This window comes from Falco rusticolus, chromosome 1 (genome assembly GCF_015220075.1).
Source record: "Falco rusticolus isolate bFalRus1 chromosome 1, bFalRus1.pri, whole genome shotgun sequence".
NCBI classification, from domain to species: Eukaryota; Metazoa; Chordata; class Aves; order Falconiformes; family Falconidae; genus Falco; species Falco rusticolus.
This window is the reverse complement of record NC_051187.1, coordinates 22,841,567-22,858,625: the sequence shown is the minus strand read 5'-3', so window position 1 is coordinate 22,858,625 and position 17,059 is coordinate 22,841,567. Positions and strand designations below refer to the sequence as shown.

Genomic DNA, 17,059 nt, shown 5'->3' with positions numbered 1-17,059 from the left:
TCAGCAGTTGCTGGATCAGCTCTTTTTCTGACTCTTGTATGCAACAGTTTAAAAAGTTTACATCTAGGTGAAATGTAATTGACTGTATTGTGTTGGTTTTAGTGGTTGTGATGTGAATAGTCCCAGAAAGCCAGGCCCAAATGGAGAAGGAGAAGAGGAAGCTCATGACGGACAGACACCTCTACACTTGGCAGCCTGCTGGGGACTAGAAGAGGTGATTCAGTGCCTTTTGGAGTTTGGTGCCAATGTCAACGCTCAGGTATGTTGAGAAGCTGTGCAATTTCTTCAGAGTTGATTCTTTGCCTCTGATGTAGTGCGAACAAACTTTCCTTTCAGCTGAGTATCCTGCTTGATAGGAAAAAATTCACCGAATGGTCAGGGTTGGAAGGGACCTCTGGAGATAATCTAGTCCAACCCTCTGCTAAAGCAGGTTCACGTAGAGCAGGCTGTGCAGAACAGTGTTCACTTGGGTTTTGGATGTCTCCAGAGACGAAGACTCCACAACAGCTCTGGGAAGCCTGTTCCCATGCTGTGACTACATCCTTCTGTTACAGCTGCCCTGGTGTGATGACTGGCTGTGGCTCTACTTTCTTTCCTATCCCTTGTTACCAGATCTAGTGCTTATCTGCCCATGTGATGGGTTAATTCGAAAAGCTACGCTGAAGGAAACTAATGACAGAAGGAAACTTCTTGCAGGGTTAGTTTTCTGATGTAATGATTGGAATTCAACTCTTATGTCCCTAGTGTGAATTCAAGGCAGGAGCAGGGCTGGATTTTGTTGCAGCTAATCATTAGATCAAGTGTCACATAAAACTCAAAATACTCTGCTTTGTTAGTATGTTTGGGAAGTGCCCTCAGTTACTGAGTAAACTGAGGTGATGTGAGTATGAGTAACTTGATGTTTTACTACACAGTAATCCTTAAACAGAAGCTTGACAAATAGCAACAAAAATGACTGCATAACACTTCTAGGTCCTTATGGATGCTATTGAAAAATGATATATAAATGAATGACAGAACAGTCACGGAGCAGCCATGGTTGTAAACTGCAGCTCAGTACAGACAAGTGATTAAACGCCTAATTTGAATTTGCTAGACTTAGGTTTGAATGCTCATCTCTGCCCCCAAAATGTCTGACTTCATGGGAAATGTTATTCTGAGCGACTTAGATGCCTGTATAGCACAGGATTGAGGTCAACCTATTTGGAGAAACAAATACCAATTTGCTTTACTTACACTGTGGATTTGAGCTCCCACTGCAACTGTTTGATGTCCCAGCTGAAGGCAGCTGGGCATGTCACAGAACTAAACTAAGCTTCCTCAACCCTTACCCTTCAGAATTAGGGAAGGATTTTTGTGTTAATATTCATCTAACTTCCTGGTTTCTTTCTAGGATGCTGAAGGAAGAACTCCAATCCATGTTGCCATTAGCAACCAACATAACGTTATCATTCAGCTTATGATTTCACATCCAGATATTAAGCTAAATGTACGTGACAGGCAAGGAATGACTCCCTTTGCATGTGCCATGACGTATAAAAATAACAAAGCAGCTGAAGCAATTTTGAAGAGGGAGCCAGGAGCTGCTGAGCAGGTAAGCTGGAAGTACTCAAAGCATGCTGGTTATCTTACTGCAGAAGTTTGTAGTTAACAGGTGTTCCACAAGCAAATTCTGCTTTATCCTTTTGTGGCTTTACATGCAATGACATTCACTAGAAACTGGTCTTCTGTAGCAGGATTTATTAGGAAACTGTAGATGTGTACATGGTATTGTGTGAGTAAGAACATGAAGGGGTATCGCCTCATTAAACCCCATCTCTTCAGTACCGAACTGAGAAACAGGCGTATTTGTATGCAAGGAGAAAGTTTTAACTACTTCTGTTTTGTGCTGGACTAGTACAAAAATAATCTATTTCTGACCTCTCCTAAAGCTATCTAAAACAGAAACCCTGACCTAAAATAACTGAATAATAGATGTTTTGCTGCACTACTGAACTATAAAAGCCTCCACCATATCTTCAGGCTTCTGGTGTGATACTCGGGCAGCTGTTCAGGACTTTCTTCCTACCCTTTGTAAGTTTAATTACTAGTAAAGTATTTGAGTGCTTAGTGAGCTCTTGTATCTAAAATGTTACAAATACAGCCAGTTCTAAATGTGCTTTAACATCAGCTTCAAGGCAAAGATGAAAAACAATACACATTTGATACTAAGCCAAAAAATGAAGACACTTTACATCAGTGTGCCGGGACCACATGTTGCTTCTCTGGTGTTAACTGCCAGATTGACTCAAGTTTGTTTCATTTAACTGAGTTTATCATTAACTGCTGCTCAGTGCTGAAGTACAAGAGCTGTTAACCTTCTATCTGTCACAATTCTCTCCAGTGCATGGTCAAGGAATGACAAGGTTGTGAAGTAGAAATAAAGTTATCTGAAGCAGATTGGAGTGAGCAATTGCAGCTGATAACCATCAAGTAACTGAACCGAGAAGTTATATCTATCAAGTCTCTAATATCAAGCAGTGAAAGCAACAAGTAGAGGGAGCAAGTATCTCTTAGTGAAAATATGTCCTACCACGTAACAATTTGTTGTACTACAGAAATAATGGATTTCATTTCATGTGCCTTTTCTGCCACAGGTTGATAATAAAGGTCGGAACTTCCTACATGTAGCTGTTCAGAACTCGGACATTGAGAGCGTGCTGTTCCTGATAAGTGTACAGGCTAACGTAAACTCTCGGGTCCAGGATGCCTCCAAACTAACACCTCTCCACTTGGCTGTACAAGCTGGCTCAGAGATCATTGTGCGTAATCTGGTATGTACTGGAGAGTCATTTTTCCTCTAATCAAAAATGCATATTCTAACTTGATGCACGTAGCCTGTAGACTGGAAGAGTTGGCTGAAGGTGACACCACTTTTTTCTGAAGCAAAACTCAAGACTTGCATATCAAGTTCCCTTAGCTTGTACTGCTAGGTGGGCTGCATCAGTAACCTTTATATGAGCATGTTTGATTTGCAGCAATCACTAAATAGTGTGGCTCGTTTTAAGGGAAGAACTTTACCTTGCTCTTCCTGCAGACTTGACCGTGAACAGAAGTTGCACCAGCTCAGTAATGATAGCATTTTATATATGCTGGAGGCCTAAAAGTATCTCTGTACAGTGGAGTCTTGTGTGCTTCATTCACAGAAGTAAACTGTTGGCTAATACCCCTGAAAATATCTTTGAACATAGTCCTTTTTGCGTCTTGACAGCTGCTTGCAGGTGCCCAGGTGAATGAACTGACTAAGCATCGTCAGACTGCTCTGCACTTAGCAGCCCAGCAAGATCTGCCCACAATTTGTTCAGTCCTTCTGGAGAACGGAGTAGACTTCGCAGCCGTAGATGAAAATGGAAATAATGGTAAACGTACAAAGTTACATGAGTAAATGCAAATGCTTCAGTAGGTCTGTTACTGTTATATTCTCCGTGATAGGAGGTAGCCCACTGACTGGGCTCACTCTTCAAAGGTGATAAAGAATGAAAGCCCAGGAAATGGGAGGTTGTGGAAGGACTTTGAGAGGGAGGGTGGGGGAAGTAGAACGGGCGTGCTTAATTTTATTGGGCTGTAACTATTGCTGACATTAACTACTTCAAATTCTTGAAGCTTCTCTTACTTTTCAGCTCTTCATCTGGCAGTGATGCATGGCCGTCTAAACAATATCCGAGTCCTCCTCACAGAGTGCAATGTAGATGCAGAAGCCTTTAATATTAGGTAATTGGTATAGTCTTAACAGACTAAAAGAACCACATTCTATTTTAAAGTATGTGCTGGTATGACTAGATTAAAAAACCTCAAAGGTTTGCCTTGGATTGTAGCATTTCTGCACTAAATCTGCAGTGAAGTGTGCAGAGCATGCTGTGTTTAAATTGTGTGGAAATCTTATACACCAAGAAAAGGAAGTAAAAGTAGGCAGCTGTGTGTGATGTGCTGAGTGAGTTAGGTGTAGCATTGTTTTATGTCAGAACCAGGCTTGAAAACAAGGAGAGTTGGATGAGTAACTGCAGTAGCAAGCAGGCTTTGATCAGAATAACAAATTCTTCTCCCCAGAGGCCAGTCACCGATGCATATTTTGGGACAGTATGGGAAAGATAATGCAGCAGCCATCTGTGACCTCTTCTTGGAGTGTATGCCAGAATACCCTCTAGACAAACCCGATGCTGAAGGAAACACAGGTAGGTGAGATTCAACCGCTATTAAACTTGAAAGTCCCTCACGTTGTATTAATGGTATGTCACACTTAAAGCTGGAATAATTGGCAGTAGCATGTTAAATACAGTAAGATGCAAACATTACGTGGAAACTTAAAAGGACTAGAGATCTTGCTCTGGACTGAGTGTAATTATAATACAGACCTACCACTCTGTTAGCAGGCAAGTGTCTGGCTCTTATTTTTCAGTACTCCTGTTGGCTTACATGAAGGGAAATGCTAACTTGTGTCGTGCAATAGTGAGAGCTGGGGCTCGTCTCGGAGTTAACAATAATCAAGGAGTCAATATCTTCAACTATCAAGTTGCTACAAAACAGCTTCTCTTTAGACTGCTGGGTAAGCACTACTTGCTACATTTGGAAAGTGGTTTTTTGCTCGTGTGTTGAGGTACTTTGGTGGAGGAAGGAACTCTGGAGATCTGTCTCTGATCACAGTAATTCCAGAGGGGCTGAAGTTCTGAATATTCTACAGCTTTAAATGGGTGGGTAGAAATACTAATTTTTTTTATGAGCAACTGAAAAGTTGCACAGTGAAGACCTGTCAAACTTTCCTATCCTTCTAGAAAAAGTAATATTTGCGGAGACTCCTGGCTGGTATTGTAGTCCAATACAGTCTTGAAACCTAGATACTGCTGTTTAACTTGTGGTGTATAGTTGCTGTGGGTAATGTGTAGTGGCTTTCGTCAACATTACATTGCCTACAAACAAGAGTGCAGCTACTGCCAGAGTAGCTAGTTAATACCGAATGCAGCATAAAACTGGAAAAAGCCTCCTTAATGTTACAGTGTACTCGAGTGTCTGAGCCCATTTTGCCTTTACATTTTGCCTTTAACAGATATGTTGACAAAAGAACCTCCCTGGTGTGATGGCTCCAACTGCTATGAATGCACTGCCAAATTTGGAGTCACGACAAGAAAGCATCACTGGTAACGTGATACAGCTTGCTGCGCTTATGAGGAAACGGATTCCTCTTCCAAACGTGGCTAGGCTTGTTCCTTCTGGTGGTTTAGAAAACCTCTGTGTTAACGTAGGGGTATAACTAATCTAGCTGAAACATTCCACCCTATCCTAGATCAGCACCTTGTGGTCTGACTAAAATCATATCTTAAGGAGTTTGTGCACTTGAAATCACGTCAAAGTTCCTGTAGCAAAACAGCAGATATGGATTGTTCTAGACTCCTTTCTGAGAAGGGGTTTAGGTGTGGCGGGATCCAGACTTAGTCAGTGGTTTATGTCTAAAGGATTATCTAGGCAGAGTCAGGCGCCTTTACATGGCTTTTCAGAGGTTCAGCGTGCTTATTCCCAGTTCACTTACCTAGCATCTGATGTGACAAGCCTTCTCTCAACCTCAAGGAGTAACCTTGAGAGGCATCCCTGCTCGAGGGGAGGTGTTGGCATGCAGCCTGCTGCCATGCAGGGTTGCTCCACGGCCCTGGGCTGACCACTGTTTATGGAGTAAGACTATTGACTTAGTCATATTTGCATACCAGCTGGATCTTGGCTGGTACATGCTCAACTAGCCCTCAGCTGTTGAGCAAGGTCTGTAGCCCGTAGCTATTGTGGTGTTATCTGTCTCCCCAGAGTCCACCTTAAGCCGGATGCAGTGACCTGCTGCCACTGGTGGCTATTGCTTAAGCTGAAAAGGGGGGAGGGGAAAGCACGTTGCCACAGTGATGGGGCTGACCCGTTCTAAAACAGGTGACAGATTTAGGCAGCCACTGCCAGCTTAGGTTAGGGGTGCTGTTTGTAAAGTGAAAATGACTGAAGGTGCTGGTATGAGTTGCCTTTTCTTAACTAGTCTGAACTTGTAGAAAACAAGCTGGGTTAGATGGATGTTAGGCTAAGGTTTTTCTCTTATCCCAGTATTCCAGAGAAACTATGCGTGTTGGTTGAAGTCATATTAGGTGACTGACTAGTATAGAAGCAGTATGTGCGTTTGGTGTTAGTATTAAATTATTACATGAGATGTGTAAGAAGATACAAGAAAAATGTGGCATTTCAACTGCTACTGTACCCTTTATAGTAATACTGTCATTGATAAAGAATATCAAACAGTAAACCCCAAGTGTTCACTGTGAGTGAATTAACTTTTTCCCACCCCTCTTCTGTCAACAGCCGACACTGTGGACGCCTGCTCTGCCATAAGTGCTCAACAAAGGAGATTCCCATCATAAAATTTGACCTGAACAAGCCAGTTCGAGTTTGCAACATCTGCTTTGATGTCCTGACTCTGGGAGGAGTCTCCTAGTAGGCTGTGGAAGTAAAGGGATTCCCAGTCAGCGCTCCTGACAGCAGCTCTGCTTACAAGCCCTCTGGATAGGGAAGAGGAGGCCTATACGTGTCTTCTGCAATAGACTGAACTAATTAAGGACCCTGTTATGATATATTCCGGTATAAATGACTTTGTACGACTGTAAATGTATTGGGCTGTGATAGACTTCACTAGGAATTCGAGTGGATCGTTGAAAACCAAGTGATAAAAGAATTTAGACCCTCTTCTAGTTGCAGTGGGGTATGGAAGCTAAAATTGTTAGGCTGGTGTTCAAATCGACATGAAACAGGTCTGTCCTTGATATGGTGCTTTGTACTGAGCAACTCTATTCAGTCCTGTGGCTTTCAGGCTGATTAGTAGAGATGGCATTAAGTTTCAGGGTAACCAGGTATCTTTCTTTGCTTTGTCTTAAAGGATAAATGTTCCCTTTCTCCAGAGAAGACTTCTTGAGAAGCTAGGCTGAGCTGTGGCAACCACTGTTCACTTAAACTCTTGAAAAATGGGAGTAGTTGTTAAGTATAGCTCAAGAATTGTGGCCTTACAACAGAAAGCTTTACAACAAACATCTGATGCAAAGCAGTCAGAATTGCAGATCCACATCTGAATACCTCCTCAGTAAATGTCTCATGAGCTTTAGCATGTTCAAGAGAAGCGCAAGATTGTTTAGCCAGTAAATACTCTTGCTCATACCAGTTAGAACTGTCAAGGTCTACTTTGTTGCACTTTCGTATTTACGTTGCTAGTCCTTCTAATTCCGGTAACTTGTATAAATGAAGGTAAGTGCGCTGAAAGACCTGACCGTATGCTAGATGGAGAAACACTAGAACTGGTTAAGTAGTTGTAACTTGGAAAACAGCAATAAATGCTGATGTGCATTATGAATCCCATGAGGGAGAGTAGCACTTTACTTTGGTTTAAAGACCCTGGTGAACGGCTGTGGGACAGTCAGTAACCCTACCAGTGTAGGATGTGCTGCACCTCTAGACATTAAATTCCATTTTCAGCAGGATTGCTGGTGAGTGGGAGCGCATTTGGAGGCTTCCTGTTAACAGTTGGCCTCTGGCTTGAAGGAAGGATTCCGACCTAGTGGTGCAGTGCCAGACATTTGAATTAAGCTGCAGTATTTTAATCTAGGCTGATCATGCTCTCTTAAACATGCTGAATCTGTAACAATCCATCACCACATTGTCTAGGTAAACAGGAAAGTACTTTGCTGATAGACAAGGTTATGATTTGGTGGGCAAAGGCTTCAGTCAGAAAGTACGTGTGCTTAAGCAAAACTACATGCTATATCAAGGCTGTTTTCATCCCAAGAGATGAACCTAGTTTAGACTCAACTCGGCGTTCCTCATCTCTACTGTGAACTGGTGTGTGTTTATTTAATGACTGTTATCTCCAGTGTACAACGTGGGCGAGCTGGTGGTGCACTGCCCTGTGAAGAATAGTGACTTGTCGGTCTTAGAAGGTGAGATGGTAAACCAGACTGCTGCTTTTGTGGAAGACTGGCTTGGGGTTTTTCCTCACACTTGTACAAAAAAGGATAGGAGAGGGTATAATTGGTGACATTTGCATGTTGAATTTCACATCAAGTCTCACTTGATCTGCACTTTTGATTTTCCAATATGACTATGTTATAACTGGAATCTCACCCTTGTTAACACTAGAGAAGAGTAATGGACAATAATACAAATTTGCCTCACTGTTTAATGTCTGTTGCTGTCACGTTCCAACAGAATGCCCTGGGTAACACAACTGGTCTCTAACACAGTTACTAATATAAATGGTTGTATCTCTGGCAGAATATTCTAGGTGAGAGAAGTGGAGAACAATGATGTCTGAGCATTTAACTGCAAGCTACAGTTTGGGTTTTTGAGTGGAATAGATGAAAAACATTGTACTTCTAGTCTATTGCTTTCTGATATTTCAGAATATCACTGGCTGCAAGTATCTAGCAGTGAAAGATAGCGATGGAAAAGTGCTTTTGGTGAAAGAAGTCTTGGCTGTAGTGTATCCCGTGATAACATGTTGACTTCCTTGGTTTGGAGCTGTGGTGATGTGGAGGGGTAAGTTGTGTGCTCAGAATACCAAAAGATAGCGGCAGAGGAGTGTTCTTCCAAGGCCACAGCCTGTGGACTTCCAACTTAAGTGGAAAACTGCACAACATGTAATTGCTGAAGTGTTTAAACATCACTTTTTCAGTGACTTCTCTGGAAGGGGCAGGGGAACAGGGAGCTCAGCTTTAACAGAGTAAGCAAGCTTTTAAATAATGAAAAATGTAGATCTTGTGAAAATTCAGCCTAACTGGATGGCAGGTTTAAGGCTGGCTAGTTGCTGTTTTTAACACAGAATATTAATGCCTGAAACTCTGGGAAGGATGTGTGAAACCATGTGTAACGCTCCTCATTTGCTGTTTACAGCCAATATTGTACCAGCTTTCTTACTGAAGTCTGAAAAGGAAAGTTAAGGTTGTCGATAAACAAATGTGTAGCCTGAAGTGTTCATTAAATTTAAAGCAACTAAATTCAATGAATTTGATCATTTTAAAGTGCCTTTGAGATAGTTTCCTTCCAGCCAACTCTAAATAGCTTTCTGCCAGAGTTAAAGGGGAGAAGCTCACAACTCAAACCAAAACGCAAGTTTCCTTCTAGTTCAGCTGAAGAGGCTGACCCCACCAAACAGCTGGTGGGGTCGGTCCTTTATACACTCTGTCTAGTATCGGTCTGAACTCTCAGACCTCAGATTTGGGGGGGTGGGGGTGGGGCGGGGAGTTTTGCTGGCAATGCTCCACTGCAGGGTACAAATACGAATGGAGGCACTTGGTAATGTACTAGTGGTCAACACATTTCTAACTCTACTAAAAACTGCTCTTCTTTGTAGCATACTACAGTTGTGACCAAAACCCCAACCCTTGTTACCCCTGCTGTCTTTAAGTGGTATCTATTCACTCGAGACTCAAGTCTGCCAAGCGTTGAACAGGGTAAATGGAAAGCCATCGGCCGTCCCTGGGAAGTGATGCTGTCAGAGCAGGCTTCAGGCGCTTCAACAGGGCTACGTGGGAAGTCTGTGGTGGTTTGTAGCTTTTTGTTCTGAGCCTGGATTCCTCTTGATTGCAGTCATCCAGCACTTACACAAGCACAAAATGTGGACTAGTTTCAGTTTTAATTTGTCTCTGTAAAAGGTGTAGTCACTGTTTCACACCACTAAGTGGAGTGAGAACGTTAAGTGTTGAAGGTACTAACAGAGCATAGCAAATTGCTGGCTAAAAGCTGAGAGATGCCTTAATGACTTCCTGTGCTGGAGATGAATGGCTTGTACAACTTCTCATTTCTCACGTAGTGCTTATAAATTAGCATGTAACAATATTGGAGGCCAAGGCTGGATTTTTATTTTTTTTTTGTAGATCAGATGTTAATAGGTGAGTCCTCTTTCCTGTAACCGGCAGAGTTGGGTACTGCAGCAAACTAATTTCTAGAAAAATCAAAGCTTGTATGAGTGACAGAAATAACTCGAACCTTCCAATACCCTCTGAAATAGAAAAGGAAGTCTTAGAACAATGGCATTTTATCTGCAATGTTTGTCTGGAGTCACTGTAAAAATGTATTTTTCCAATATGCATTACTTTGTTGTGTAATGATTCTACTTGTAATAAAATGCATAACTAGATAATGCATTGTGAGGTGGAAACCTTGTTAAAGTATCTTCTCCTGTAGAGGCAGCTGCCCCTTTGCAAGCTATTCTTTACAAGCCACAAGGAAAACTAGGGATGCAGCATTCAGTTGGGCTTGACAACTGTTCTAAAATGATTCCAGGTATTCATTTTAATGTTGTGGAACTGCTACAACCATTCTTTTGGCTGACAAGGTTTGGTGTTCTAGTTTATACCATATAGTCATCCTGAATGCCTTATACTAGACACAGAGATAATCATTCTTATGAAACAATCCTAACTTCCTCTAGGCCAGAGCTGGTTCATGGAGTAAATAAGTTCTTGGCTTAGATCAGTTTCAAGGGCTGAGCCGAGTTGACTCAAAGCAACATACTAAGTGTGGTCAGTTGTATATTGGTGGGCAGCTTAGCCTCCTAGCAAAGCCTAGAGCTGCTGCAGCTTGGCTTCAAGAAAAGGAAAGCTTCAGTGCAATAGCAAAACCAACCAAAACATCTTGGTGAGTGTGATGTGTTAGTCTTTTTATTAATAAAACTTTACTAAAGTACAGATGAACACTGAGCTTTATTAGAGCACCGTCTGTGTTGACCTGACCCCTGTGTAACTGTCACTATTTTCTTCCCACCCTTTTTACTATGGGAGGATCTAGCTGAGCTTTTAAATTGGCGTAGAAACAAGATAATCCTGGAGCACTTCAGGCCAGCGAGGTTGTCTCCTTGTTTGCTTTAATAGATGACTTATTCCTTGTGCAGGATAAAATTTTCCTCCATCTTGGTGTTTCCCAAACACTAAACTGAAATTGGTTTTGAACCAAGTTTAAGTTACAGCACCACACTCCCATCTTGCCTTGCTGCAGCATGGGGTTGTACTGCTTTTGGGGGGTTTTTATGATATAGCTTTTAAGATCAAAAGCATCCCCTCAGCATTTCAACATAATGCTTGAGCACAGAGCACATTACAGTGAGATGAGACTTGCTTAGAGGTTACATAGCTAATGCACCTCTGCTAGGCCTCCAACTTGTGACATTGACTTGCCTTTACAAACTGCTTTTTACAGTATTTAATTACCTGGAATTTACTGCAACTTTTAAACAGCTTTAAAAAGCTACTTTAAAGACACTTGCCAATCAATTTAGGGGATGGTTTGACCTTTAAATGCTAGTTCAAGAAGACACATCCAACAGCACATGATGCAGTGATGCTTGGAATGCCCCCTGAGTTGTGGAGACAATGAAGGATGGCTTTGCACCTCTTGCCTGCGGATCTTACACTGCTTTACCTTTAGGTTTGTCATGCGAGAGGAGCAGCCTGCTCCTGTCCCAAAGACAGCATGAGCCCAGGGCTGGGTTTTTCAGTTCTGCCACTCATCTAAACATATGACTTCGCTGTGACTGGTAAGAGCTGATGCATCTGCCTGAAAGTGTCTTCACTTCTCTTCAAGATTTTGGTTGAAAACTAAACAACAAAACTAGGTTTACTAAAAAACCCTACCCACCACAACCCCCCAAACGTATTACAATAACCATATGCACCTTTAAATGGCTGTACAGCTATTATCAGTGTCAGCTGCAGCCTCATTGTAAACATCGTAGGTGAAAAGCACTGTAGTATGTCCTGCTGTGACTGCAATGAAGTGATTATTCTCTACTTTGAAGCAATGCTGCCAGGCCTCCTGTAATCTTAATACTTATTAACTGATTGCTTAGATTTGTGGGACTTTAGAGGTGCTAGTAGCTCAAAACTAACTGAGTTTATAAATGCCTTCCAGCTGTTTATAAATAGGTGGCAGCTGCCTTAAGGAACTGAACACAGTTCAGCACGGACCTGTGCCGCTGCTGGGCTCTGTGTAATCTGAGTGTCTCTCTTGAGGCTCCACCTAGACCAGAACCTAACGAAAACCAGCAGCTGCTTCCCTGCAGCCTTGGGTTTATAGCACCTAGGCTCTCTGCGGGTATTCTCTTGTCCTTTTCAGCCCCACGCAGAAACAGTAATAACTTGCCCTGCACATTTGCCAGCTGTGATAAAATATGCACAGACTTCAAGGTTACAGGCTGATGGACGTGGTACCAGATGGGAGGAGGCCATATACCACAACGGAAATAAGAGGCAGATGACAGCGGGATAGTCGTGTTGCCACATAGCTTTTGTTAAACTACCAATTCTTGCTCTGAGTAGTTTGAAAGTAGTGAATCACAGGACCAGGAGGGTGAGGTTAATATAAAACAACAATCCTCATTAGGTGGCTTCCAGTATCATCTTTGCACAGTATCTAATGCAAACACTAAATGAGGAAATACAGCTGTGACCTTTGCCTTCTGTATTCCAAGAATTTGATAACGCTTTTGTATAACTAAGCTGCAGAAGTTCCTAGATGCTACGTACCTTAACTGTTGGAGAAATTCAGGCTTCTCCCTGCTACCTTTGAACTCCTTGGAGAAAACCAGGTGGGAAGGATGACCACCATTACAAAGCTGCAGACATAGTTCAAGCAAGTGGAGGACTGTGCATAAACAGGTCAGTGATGCTGCAGCAGTTCTTGTGCTCATTACCTCACTACCTTAAAACGCAATACGTTGCACCCACCACTGCGCATGCAAGCATCAATTTCCTGACTGCACAATGAATCAGTTTTTAAATATAATTCAGGCCGTGCATCTTAAAAATTTGTTGCCAGATGTAAACATACCATAGGAATAAAGTACATACCCTGTTACTGCTTTTTAGCCACTAACTTGGCTAAAGTATTTCCTCCATTTCATCTCCAGCTCCGCACATTAAGAGAGTCACGAGCAACATGAATTGTTAATTGCTGCCTTTGCACAGATGGAACGGAGCCGGAGCTGCCCCCTCAAAGTGCGATGTTTGGCTGCAGGACTCTGCCCCCCTGGAGTCAGTCACACCTTCAGGACACACTGCTCGGCCAGCGGATGGCAGCCCTCGTATTCCTCCAGGTGAGGGTTATCCAGATCGCCGCGGTCGTTGTGCTCACTGGAGGCCGGCCAGCCCCACGAGGGACCAGTAGTCCTCACGCACACGCAGTGACTCCCCCGCGAACCAGGTTGGTACAGCTTCCGAGGGACTCCAGTCCAGTCTCTCTTCACTCCCCCACTAACAATGGAAAATTTAAATAAATTACAATTCAAACCTGTGAAAATGCTTCTAGTGAATAGAGAACTGTTAGAAAAAACCCAAGAGAATCTGGGAGAGTTAGAACTAACAATACGCCACTGAGGTAGACTTTGCTGTCAATAGCCAACACAGCTTTCTGAGACCTCCTTATTGGCTGTGCTTTGGACACCTGTGGCCTGAAGCTGGTGTCATCACTGCTGCTACATGCTTTCGCACTTCCGAGAGCAACCAACTTCTGCTTACCGTGTTTCTATTGCTGGAAAAGGAATCATAGCCTTCTGTTACACAGCGTGTCTAATGGCAAAATGCCTTTTCTGGGGGTAGCTAATTGCTCACAGGTGACCACATGCCACCTTCTGTGCCTTGACTGAACACAGTGATTTTGAGAACTAGGGCAGAAGCAAAAAAAAAAAAAATCTCAAGTACCTCTGCAGCTACTTCATGGTGTCTCTTATGGGCCAAATCCTGCCCGTTCCCCCAACCACAGCCTCTTTTAAGCCTGTAAAACTCTTTACACAAGTGACTGCCACGCAACACCCAGTCCCAAGGCTGTACCAAGCTCATTCACACATAGAAGCAATTCCCCCATGGTACGCAGTGCTACTGCTGTACCGAAACGAAATGAAGCCTAAGCATTTCGTGGTGTGGTCTGTGAAATGATCCCACCTTCAAACAAAATATTCCCTAAACTGAGAGAGGAATACAAGTAAATAGGCCAAGCAGGAAATGACTATTCAATGTTCAACCTCATTTTTATGTGGTTTTAAGTGAAAACTGTTGTGGCAGTAGCCTGTGAGACAGGCTCTGAAACTCTCTGAAAAACACAAGCTAAGCATTGCATTCCCGATAGGTGAGAAGGCAGCAGATGGTCCTAGTGAGGTTTCTGTCCTGTTTCCCTGAGAACAGCAGGCTTGTGTGCACATGTGGCAGTTCTGAAACCTGATTTGGATTCCAGTGTGACACAAGAATTTTTGCCCCAGAAATAAAATTCCTAGAAGTATTAATGATTGGGATAAAACTTTGGTTTCCTTTTACCCGCTCACCAGGTCAGTGAGCAGAGTAACTCTTTGCTACCTCATGCTGGAGAATGTTTTCACTAGCCCAATCTACGCCTCTGTGCAACTCCAGACTGGGTGGTGGCTATCAGTGGTTGCTGGGCAGGCAGAGAAAATCTAGGGACTCCAATTCACACAGCAGCAGTGGCTCAGCCTGGCACAGCAGAGAACAGCACTGCTGCTCCTTGCCGGTTGGCTCTGCCTGACAGAAAGCACAGCTGGGGGGGTGTTGGCTGATGGCAGGCTGAACATGAGCCAGCAGCATGCCCAGGTAGCCAAGGCGGCCAGTAGCATCCTGGCTGGTATCTGAGACAGTGTGGCCAGCAGGACCAGGGCAGCGATCATCTCCCTGTACTTGGCACTGGTGAGCCCGCACCTCAAATACCATGTTCAGTTTTGGGTCCCTCACTCCAAGACAGACACTGAGGTGTTGGAGCGCATCCAGAGAAGGGCAACGGAGATGGGGAAGGGGCTGGAGCACAAGTCTGACCAGGAACAGCTGAGGGCACTGGGGGTGTCAGCCTGGAGAAAAGGAGGCTTGGAGGAGACCTTGCTCTCTACAACTACCTGAGAGGAGGGTGTAGCGAGGTGGGGGTTGGTCTCTTCTCCCAACTAACAACTGGTAGGACAAGAGGAAACAGCCCCAGGGGAGGTTTAGATTGGATATTAGGAAAATTTTCTTCACGGAAAGGGTTGTCAAGCACTGGAACGGGCTGCCCAGGGAAGTGGGGAAGTCATCATCCCTGGAGGTATTTAAAAGACGTGTAGATGTGACACTTAGGGACATGGTTTACTGGTGGACTTAGCAGTGCTGGGTTATTGTTTGGACTCGATTTAAAGGTCTTTTCCAACCTAAATGATTCTAGGATTCTGTGAAAATTCGTGGACAGGGGAAGGGACCCTGCCCAGCATATTCCAGCCCTGCCAGCACTCAGCACATTAGGACCAGCCTATACCCTTCTGTGGAGAAGTCAGTGGACCTCACCTACAATGGAGTATGGTGGCTGCAGGAGCCAGGACATCTTTCTATGCCACTCCTGCTAGGAGAGCCAAGGACAAAGCTCAAGACATCCAAAAAAACGGCAGAAATGCTCTGCTTCAAAGGGTCCAAGTGTGATGGCAGGAAGGCAGTTTACCTCTGTCTGGAGCACCAGAATCGGCTGCCCTTAGCAGAATTCCATTCAGAGTTGCAGGGTGGGAACTGCTGCTTCCTCTGCTCACTTTCTGCTTGGAACTTGAGAGCCTCCTCTATCGCAGCCTCAGCCTGCCTTAAGGCTTCTGTTGGTGCCCCATCTTCATCATAGAATCTGCCCACAAGCTTCCCTGGGAGAGAAGATCAGTTAAGACCGAAGTGTTTCCAGTCAAGGAAAAGGAATAGTTCCGTCTTTGTAAAAAAATAAATCATTATTTAAAGACAAAAAGGGATCTCACCATGGCCCAATTTTAAAACTGAACTGAGCTTACATCCTTTCCATTACTGGATCACACAGCAATTTATACATATTAAATCCACGCAGGGCAAGCTTAGGCACAGCCTCATTAAAGATCAGAAAGTCAACACCACTTTCAGCTGCAAAACTCAGAAGTCTTTCCCAACCGTGCACCCTATTCCCCAAAATCGTTCCCCTGTGCTGCTGCTCCTCCCGTCCCCCGAGCCTGGCTCATTTCAGTGCTCGCATCTGATGAAATGATGAAAAGCAGGACAGAGAGCTGCGGCTGACGGCCCAGGGCAAGAGAACCGTCCAGTTTTGCCTCCAAGGTGGGCAGATGAATCTCACTCCAGCCAGGCCCACCTACCCACGGGGTTGTAGCTGTCACTGTAGAAGGACAGCCAGCTCTGGATGGCGAGCATCTCGCCGGGCGACAGCGCTGAGACATCGTCCACCAGCCCCGCTGGTGTGAAGTCACCGGTGGCAAACGCTCTGGTGGCATCTCTCCCTGCAAGGAGGCAGGTGGTGAGGCCCCCCCAGAGCTCTGCCAGCCGCCCCTGAGGCCCTGCCAGCCCCCCACTGCCCCGACCCCCTGACAAGGCCCTGCCAGCCCCCCCCCGAGCCCCTGACAACCCCCCCTGAGCCCCTGACAGGGCCCTGCCAGCCGCCCCCGAGCCCCTGACAACTCCCCCAGCCCCCACAGAGCCCCTGACAACCCCCCCCGAATCTCTGACAGGGCCCTGCCAGAGCCCCCCTGAGCCCCTGACAACCCCCACCAGCGCCCCCACCCCCCCGAACCCCTGACAGGGCCCTGCCAGCCCCCACAGAGCCCCTGACACCCCCCCCCCGCGAATCTCCGACAGGGCCCTGCCAGCCGCCCCGAGCCTCTGCCAGGCCCAGGCCGCGGTAGCCCCCGCCCCGCCGGAGCTACCTGCGAGGCCGCTGTAGGCGCCGCCTGGGCCGTAGTGCCTGCGGCCGCGTTCCACGTCGAACACGCGGCCCAGCACGGCGAGGTAGAGCCCGGGTTCGCCCGCAGCGCCCCGGTACCGGGCCAGCTCGGCGACGCTCAGCAGGCGGCCGCGGGGCGGCGGCGGCAGCAGCCAGGCGCGGGGATCGAACCCGCGGCCCAGAAGGCAGGCGGCCCCCAGGCACAGCAGCGCAGCCGCCGCACCCCGCCACATGGGGCCGCACCACCCTGGCGGGCGCCTCGCGTGCCCGACCCCTTTCACGACACTTTCCTCGCCGCACGGCAGCGTGGCGGCGG

The 17,059-nt window shown here is 45.4% G+C and overlaps 2 protein-coding genes across 3 annotated transcripts in view; one reads left to right on the top strand and one right to left on the bottom strand.

Annotated features, from left to right (window-relative positions):
• The window catches only part of ANKFY1 (ankyrin repeat and FYVE domain containing 1), a 36,460-nt gene extending 26,277 nt beyond the window's left edge, over positions 1–10,183 (top strand). The window contains exons 17-25 of the mRNA XM_037375084.1: positions 103–259; positions 1,394–1,594; positions 2,637–2,813; positions 3,251–3,398; positions 3,660–3,750; positions 4,087–4,211; positions 4,436–4,582; positions 5,081–5,171; positions 6,361–10,183. Coding sequence (XP_037230981.1) covers positions 103–259; positions 1,394–1,594; positions 2,637–2,813; positions 3,251–3,398; positions 3,660–3,750; positions 4,087–4,211; positions 4,436–4,582; positions 5,081–5,171; positions 6,361–6,493 — 1,270 coding nt within the window. The 3' untranslated portion in view covers positions 6,494–10,183. The remainder of the gene's footprint in view (positions 1–102; positions 260–1,393; positions 1,595–2,636; positions 2,814–3,250; positions 3,399–3,659; positions 3,751–4,086; positions 4,212–4,435; positions 4,583–5,080; positions 5,172–6,360) is intronic.
• On the bottom strand, positions 9,943–17,049 carry LOC119142301 (neuferricin). Of its 2 annotated transcripts, XR_005102215.1 has the most exons (5): positions 16,727–17,049; positions 16,163–16,303; positions 15,502–15,688; positions 12,888–13,289; positions 9,943–9,985 (listed from the first exon to the last, which is right to left on the bottom strand). XR_005102215.1 is itself a non-coding variant. In XM_037375085.1 (4 exons), exons 1-4 carry the CDS (start codon positions 16,974–16,976, stop codon positions 13,076–13,078), a joined length of 792 nt encoding a protein of 263 aa, XP_037230982.1. In that variant the 5' UTR covers positions 16,977–17,049; the 3' UTR covers positions 10,886–13,075. The 2 variants fall into 2 exon arrangements, 1 of the variants encoding a protein (XP_037230982.1); XM_037375085.1 differs by lacking the exon at positions 9,943–9,985 and having other exon boundaries at positions 10,886–13,289.
• Positions 17,050–17,059: the final 10 nt, after the last annotated feature.

What these genes read in the sequence shown, in the direction of transcription:
- LOC119142301 (XM_037375085.1), bottom strand. Translation starts at nt 16,976, where the DNA reads ATGTGGCGGGGTGCGGCGGCTGCGCTGCTGTGCCTGGGGGCCGCCTGC. An exon ending in CGCCTACAGCGGCCTCGCAG is followed by an intron (nt 16,304 to 16,726) that starts GTAGCTCCGGCG and finishes GCCTCCTTGCAG; the next exon opens with GGAGAGATGCCACCAGAGCG. An exon ending in TTCTGGTGCTCCAGACAGAG is followed by an intron (nt 13,290 to 15,501) that starts GTAAACTGCCTT and finishes TTCCATTGTTAG; the next exon opens with TGGGGGAGTGAAGAGAGACT.